Consider the following 8,173-nt stretch of genomic DNA (forward strand, 5'->3'; position numbering starts at 1 on the left):
GGATCGATCGTGGTAGCGGAGGGATACATTTTTGAGCTGGAACGCAGAGGTTACCTGCAGGTGGGGTCGTATGTGCCAGATGTCGTCTTGAAACATCCGGAAGTTGTGAAAAGTCTGCACGAAGAGTTTGTGCACGCCGGAAGTGACGTGGTAGTTGCTGTCACGGTAAGTATCTTGAATTATGTTTTTGATGAAAATGAAAAAGACATCAATGTTTGGGACATGGGCAATGGTCGGGCTCTAAGATTGACTTTGTACCATACACCGACTCTATCTGCAAGATTAAATATAAAAACAGAATTTAACATGTCTCGTTCTTTACGTTAAGTGTTGCTGTTGTATCCCTCCGCTACCACAATCGATCTGCCATCGGTCAAACTTGTAAGAAAGTCTAAATAGTTTGAAAAGTGAAAGAAGGTTAATAGGGATGAAATGTCGTGACGTCATTTCCTCTTAACAACGCTCACAAGAACCAAACAATAGTTCCACGCCACTTTCCAAAATGGCAGCCAAACGGTTTTTATAATTGCTATCATGAAATAATGTCATGATGATCATTTAATTGTCTCGAGAAGGGGCAAAACACACAAAAAGCTAGAGCATTTATATAGCGCAATATCCACTAAACGCGCTCAAAGAATTTTAAAAGGGAACCCCAACCAACAGCAAAACATAACAGGTAGGACGAGACATGAAGCATATTAGGCGAAAACACAATCTTTTCCGACAGAGACAACGATGTTAACAGACATGTACTCATTTCTTCTTCTTCTTCTTCTTCTTCTTCTTCTTCTTCTTCTTCTTCTTCTTCTTCTTCTTCTTCTTCTTCTTCTTCTTCCTCTTCTTCTTCTTCTTCTTCTTCTTCTTCTTCTTCTTCTTCTTCTTCTTCTTCTTCTTCTTCTTCTTCTTCTTCTTCTTCTTCTTCTTCTTCTTCTTCTTCATCCATTGAGGCCAAAGCTTCAGCCCGAAGATTGCATGGCCGTCTTTTCAGTAACATCTATTTTAGAGGAATGCAGTGAGCGATTTTTTGAATTCATCAGTCGAAAGTGTTTTTATCTTTTTAACTCGATGTGTGTTATGTGCATGCGTGTCTGAGGGAAGAGGGGGGTTGATGGGAGAAAAAGTGGTTCTTCAGAGCATTTAGTTTAGGAGAGTGACTAGTAGGAGTAGACAAATAGGAGTCAGATAGTTTCCCCATAGTGCAAAAGTTATCTGGTGTCAATTTTTACTCTGTTATAGTCGGGTTAAACTCTACAGATAGTAAGATTATGATTTTTTTTAATTTAAAGAAATAGGTAGTGGAAGTGGTGGTAGATAATTTGCACGTTATATAGGGAGAGGTAGGTTCAGAAGGTAGGTACTAATTCCGTTAAAGTATAAATACTTTAATATCAACAGAATTGTCTCACACAATAACAAGTTTACACATATTTAGCCAAAAGAATAATAGTGCTTTTTAATTAATTAAACTTAGGCGATGGGTAGTTAATTTCATCCCATATCGTAAGCACATTTGTGTGAAGTGGGGTTCTTATCTGGTTGGATGTGACTGGTGACGGCGTTAAGGTTTCTTCTGGTTAGTTCGTGAAGGAGCCGTTTTCATTCCAGTTTTCTCGGTGGATCGCTTGTTAGATTCAACTGTGGATCAACTTGTAACAAATGGACATTCACTCAATACCACGCTGGATGCTTACTAGGCATCCCGATGGATGTCCGGTCGGTACCCCGATCTCTCAAAATACCGGAGCAAATATTTGACTTGTTGCAACATTAGTTATGTCGTGAGGGATTTCAATTAATACCCTTGACATCACCACTGATCTAAATTTTGTTGGTCACGTTCCTTAATTTATTTAACTGGATACATGAAGATTAGTGGGATGGGGAAAGATAAGTAAAAATGAGAGCATAATAATCAATACATATAGATACTGAATAGAACTAACGCGGATTAGCGATAGCACATTTGTAAATGTAATTCGTGTAGTATAATTCATTAATTTGAAGGCATGCATACATATACAATGATAAATAAATATATGGATAAAGAGAGTGACTGAAATATTGTGTTATTGTAACATGTATTATCAATTTCTATAAATAACTCGAGTTGTCGATTTCTGTTATTTTATAGGTTGTGTCTACTTACGGCCAGGCGAACCACAATAATAATTATTACTCACTAAACATACTAGTTTTAAATGGCATTAATTAATAATAACACAAAATAAGGCCACCACTATAAGATGGATATATTTATTCCATGCCACTGTTCCCACAATGCTTCCCACTATGTGGAATTTCGAGTTCCCACTGGAGTATCTGAGTGACAGGAATGATGAAATAGGAGAGAGACCTAGATGGCTGGGTTTTTGTTTATATAGAATTGTCATGGAGTTAGTGAATCACAGAAACCAATGATGTTCCAGAATCCGTCAGTACCAGGATTTGACTGGTGATTTTCTAGAGACCAGTTATGTTCTGCGCACGTGATCTGGGCTGGCATCAGGTAATCTTGTGTATTCCTAATTATGTCTTTTGACCACGGGCGGTCGATTAATTTATTCGCCATATGGCTCTCTCGCCTATCGGCTTGACGTTAATTAATGTAGTGTCTGTATCGTAGCTATAACAGATGGCCATGTCGAGGTATTAAAAGAATAAATTATGGGGCAACACTGCGAGAATATGTATTGAGTTATTTACAATCCTGGGGAAGTTAGGAAGGATTTGAAATAAATCACTACATTTAGGTCCATCATGCCGGAGTTTATCCCGGTTTCTTTTGCGTGACATGGACAATAGCATTTGCTTGCTATCCTTTGGATAGGACGCAAAGCACCTTCTGCATAATCTAACAGATTCGAATCTCAACAAGATATATTTTCGTTCATAAAGGGTAGGTCATAAGAAAAAAAATCGATGGTTCAGCAGGGGACTCAAGCAATAGTGAATATTGTCAAAAAACATATGGATGATAAATATTCCAAGCCTCTGGTCCCTGCATTCTATCATTGAGTATAAAACTTTAAACATAATTTCACTCGACTCTGGTCTAAATAAGTACTTTTTTCTCTGGGAATGATATATATTGTAAGATCGCAAGTACAAAAATTCCTTGTTTTACAAGCGACTTGTTTTCTACAAAATAGGAACTGATTCCGTTACAATCATCTCTTGCAATTTCTTTACTTGTCTGTATTTCTGTCTGGACACCAGTATTACGGTCACAGAGAAAAGATGAGGTTGGTTGGCCTGGAGGACAAGGTGGAGGAGCTGAACAGGAAGGCATTGTCTATCGCCAGGGATGTAGCCAGGTCTACAGGAACTCTCTTGGCGGGAAACATCTGTAACACCACAGTCTACCAATCAGATGACGAGGAATCGAAGCAAATGACGAGGTCTATTTTTAAGGTATGTCAAAGTTCAACTAGTGATTTCAATCTAAACACTAAAACGTCTATGTTTGTGACGCCAAAGGAATTTCTCACAAACCATCTAGAAACTCTCACAATATCTGAATGGTTGTCATTTTTATCAATCTCGCGAAAGTTAAACAGTTTGTTGCGATTCGAATCGTTTTAAATAAGCCAATTTTCTTTTTGGTTCGACGAAACTTCCCAAGATGGATGGCTATTCGTAGAGTCCATTTTGCCGGTCGCTTCCAAGACTTGACTATCCGCTATGATGCAAGTCTGTGCATTGTGCACTGGTGAATACACACTACATAAAAGTCATGATGCGAAAGTGTTTATGTAGCAATGTAATACATTTCAGTTGGACCACTTGGATTAGGATATTTGTTGTTAATATTTTGTAAATAACGAAAACCAACCCAGCTAAGCGGGTGGGGTGATCTAGTAAGAGGACAAAATTAACACATTTCAAGGTCTATATCTCTCTTTCAAATAAATTATGTCCTTTCTAGCCGCAACCTTACAAGGAGAATGCGTTCATCACATGTTAGGTCCCTCAGTGTGTATGTGTGTATGTGTGTGTGTGTGTGTGTGTGAGTGTGTGTGTTATTCTTTCCAAGATCTCTGCATTTCAGTGTGGATTGCTGTGCATAAAGTTTATTTGTTGATATATCAAGGAAACGCATCACAGTAAGGTGTTATTCAAGACGAAAAGTGTTTACAGATTTGGCCAGAAAACTCTTCCTTCAAATATCGATCAATCGATTTAAGCCAGGTTCCAGGTTCGAGAGATGTTGCCAAGATGGGAGTAATTTAAATTGATCAATATTTGAAGGATGATTTTTCTGGCCAAATTTTTGAATACGTGTTTATCCCGAGTACGGAAGTTCCTTACTTATTATCCAGCATCCTCATGGAAGTTGGCTCCCGGCACTCTGTGATGACAAAAGTCTGTCCATTCCATTGGTCTGTTGACGGTATCAAATAATTCTATTCTATTCATCTCTGTCCATTCTAGGATGTTTTTTATATAACTAGGCCTAGGTCTTCCCCTTCTTTGTTTGCCCTCCATTTTCCCCTGTATCACATCTTTCATCAGCCTGCATGGCTTTCGGTATATAGTACGGAAGTTAGCTGGTTAATTATTGTAATGCCTAGCTATGTGTCTTGTCGAATGACACTTTGCTTTCGGATCGGAAGGACCTGGGATCGAGCCTCGTCCGGTGCATAGTTCAGTCCTTGAAAAAGACTCTTTACTTACCCTCTCTCACCGTACTCAGGTGTAAAATGAGTACTTAGCTGTTAACCGCGCTGTCTCTGTCGGGAGACAATTGCAATATAGTCTATTAGACGCCATGTCTCGTTCTATGTTTCGTGTTGCTTTTGGTCAGAGAGTCTTTGTAAAGCGCTTTGAGCACGTTTAGTTGATATTGCGCCATATAAAATTTCCACGTCTTTTAAATTATAGGAACAAATCGAATGGGCTGTGGACGAGGGGGCTGATTTGATTATAGCGGAGACTTTCGACGAACTTGGTGAAGCGATGCTGGCCTTGGAATGCATCAAAGAATATGGCAAAGGTATGGCCTTGAATTCGGGTGTAACCGTAATCGTAGCCACCGTGAACTTATAGCAAGACACTAACAAAAACATGACATCAAAAAACAAGTCTTTGGCCAAAATAGAAAACACATCGGGAGTTGTATTCAATAGATAGTATGCAGATGACGTCACTCAGGCCTTTGTTATTGTTTTTGCCATCCGCGTTTGTGAGTTGTTCTCACTAAACTGCATTAACCTGACTATAAACGTTCATGGTTACACAGAGTTTGTGTGTTGGTCCGTTATACTTCCGGATGGCAATGTTGTGAACTCCTTGGCCAAGCGCATTCTATCTATAGGTCATCCAATAGATTCACTTGTTTCCTTGAGCTCTACTAACGAAAAATCACTAAACCCTGCACAAACCTAAAAAAAATGATGTCGAACGAGAAGCCCTGGTGCGTTCTAGTGTCAGGTCATAAGATAACGATGGCTATGGTATAACCGATCGCCTCCAATCGATAATATACGCATATAATGCAATCCGAATACTAAAAGTCCTCCTCTATTCGCAGTGGTACTGCGAATAGTGATTTCCTCTTATCGCAGCAGTACTGCGAAAAGTGGATAGCCTTCTTATTCCTTATTCGCAGGAGTATTGTTATTAATATTTTATTTATTATTTCTTTTAAATTAATATATTTTTTAATTATCTTATTTCATTATTATTATTATTATTATTATTATTATTATTATTATTATTATTATTATTATTATTATTATTATTATTATTATTATTATTATTATTATTATTATTAATATATTATTATTATTATTATTATTATTATTATTATTATTATTATTTTTATTATTATTATTATTATTATTATTATTATTATTATTATTATTATTATTATTATTATTATTATTATTATTATATTGCCTTTCGTTGACGATGACAATGTGTCTGTTGTTGTGTAATGATGGTGATGTTGATGTGGTGGTTGTGATTGTAGTGATGGTGGTGATGATGTAGTTGTGGTAGTGATGATAACTACATGGATAATGATGATGATGTAATGGTGGTGGCAGTTGCTATAGTTTTGATAAAGATGTGGTAGCTGTGGTAGTTGTAGTAATGATGATGTTGTGATGGTTGTGGATGTAGTAATGGCTATGGTAGCGATCATGACGAGGATGATGATGATGATGATGATGATGATGATGATGATGATTATGATGATGATGATGATGATGATGATGATGATGATGATGATGATGATGATGATGATGATGATGATAATGATGTAAAGGTGGTGGTGGTTGCTATTGTTTTGATGACGATGTGGAGGTTAATGTGGAAGTAGTAGTAACGATGATGTGGTTGTGGCTGTAGTAGAATGGTAGTTTATTGACTTTTATTATTTGCACTAGCACTGAGATATGAGTCATGAGCAACGGCGAATGTGTGTGTGTGTATGTGTGTGAGTGTGTGTATGTGTGTTAGTGAGATAAAGAGAGAGAAAGAGAAAGAGAAGAGAGAGAGAGAGAGAGAGAGAGAGAGAGAGAGAGAGGAGGAGAGAGAGATTCTTGGATAAAATCTATTTAACTTACTGCAAATAATACAATTAACGGGGAACTATTCTCATTAAAGTAATCGGACAGATAAGCTGATAGATTTCAAGATGTAATGTGAACGAATGATCAAGTGGGAGAGGCGGGGACGAGTAAATCTTCATGGATTGGATTGGGGTGACAAAAACAAAACAAAACACGATCTTGTCAAGTTGTAGACTTGAAAGAAACGCTGAATCGTTCAAAAGGTCACACAAAATGTTTCAATCATCCCTCCTTTTCTCTCCTCCTTAAACTAAACTAACACACTCTCATTCAACAAAATTTGGTTAAATAGTGACTTAAACTGCAACGTCACCGTGGTCGTAATCATCCTTATCATCCTCCTCCTCCTCCTCCTCCTCCTCATCATCATCATCATCATCATCATCATCATTTTTGGATTTTTAATAACAATCTTGCAATTGTGACAGGGGTGCCGGCTGTCATCAACCTTGTTCCCAGCACCCGTGACACAACCTTTGATAAAGTTGCCTTCCCAGAGGCGTGTCGGAAACTAGAGGAAGCAGGAGCGGCTGTTGTCGGGTTGAATTGTGGACGTGGCCCAGAAACGATAATACCTCTTATACGGGAGATTAGGAAAGCTTGTAAAGTGAGTCCAGGAATATTTTTAATCCCGACTATTGCCTGTTAAAAAACAAAAAAAAAACATTTAAAAAACAACTAAAACAATACAAAAACAATAAAATTAACAAAAAGCAAAAACAAAAACAAAAGCTAAATCTGCTCAAAGTGTTTTCATCTTGTAACGCGGTATCACAATTTCTTCAAGAACTTTTTTTACCTTATATCAGGGTATGGTGAACCAGTGTCAGTATAAAGCTTTTTCATGGACTCGACCTTGCTTACACAGAACCAGGAGCCTTAATGCAAAATCACCCTTCGTGAGGCTTAGGCGAAAGGAACTATATATATATATATATATATATATATAATATATATATATTATATATATATATATAATATATATCTTTACCATTTATAATTTTACTAATGAAATTAAACGTACAATGTTTCGAAAAACAAACATACACTGTTTCAAAATGTAACGTTGGAAAATGTTTTAAAAAGAAACATAGATTGTTTCAAAAACAAACCATTGAGACTGACTGACCAACACAACTTTTCACATTATCTGGAAATAATTTTTTTTTTCAGTTTCTTCCAGCAATGAGAAAGAACCCACGCAATTTCGTTATTATTACCCATAATTATTCTCAGATAAGAGAAGATATTTATTCACTTTTGAAATTTCCAATGGGCATTGCTATAGACTAGGAGACAAAAATTAATAAAACGTAAATATACGACAGAGAAGTAAACGAACAAAAAGCTTAAAACACACAAAAAAATTTTTATTCCTCCCGAATTCACTATGAACCAATATGCACCACCTCTCTCTTCACTAACTCTCTCTCCTTCATCCTCCACCCTCTCTCTCTCTCCCACAAGTTGTTGTCTTAAACTATCTATCTAACTAATCTATTTTCTGTACTTTCACCCCTCCCTTCCCCCACAACCAACAAAACAACATAAAAAAAGAACCCGTCTTTTTTCTTTAACTCTTTATTTGACCATTT

General features: G+C 37.0%; 1 protein-coding gene across 1 annotated transcript in view; it reads left to right on the top strand.

Moving 5' to 3' along the window:
• Window positions 1–8,173, top strand: part of LOC144974386 (betaine--homocysteine S-methyltransferase 1-like) — a 30,074-nt gene that overhangs the window by 13,298 nt on the left and 8,603 nt on the right. The window contains 4 exon segments of the mRNA XM_078917225.1: window positions 1–165; window positions 3,220–3,414; window positions 4,885–4,996; window positions 7,007–7,185. The exon segment at window positions 1–165 is cut by the window's left edge and continues 26 nt beyond it. Of these exon segments, the coding sequence (XP_078773351.1) occupies window positions 1–165; window positions 3,220–3,414; window positions 4,885–4,996; window positions 7,007–7,185 (651 nt within the window).

Source organism: Berghia stephanieae, chromosome 6 (assembly GCF_034508935.2).
Source record: "Berghia stephanieae isolate SIO BIC M18660-M18661 chromosome 6, UCSD_Bste_1.3, whole genome shotgun sequence".
NCBI classification, from domain to species: Eukaryota; Metazoa; Mollusca; class Gastropoda; order Nudibranchia; family Aeolidiidae; genus Berghia; species Berghia stephanieae.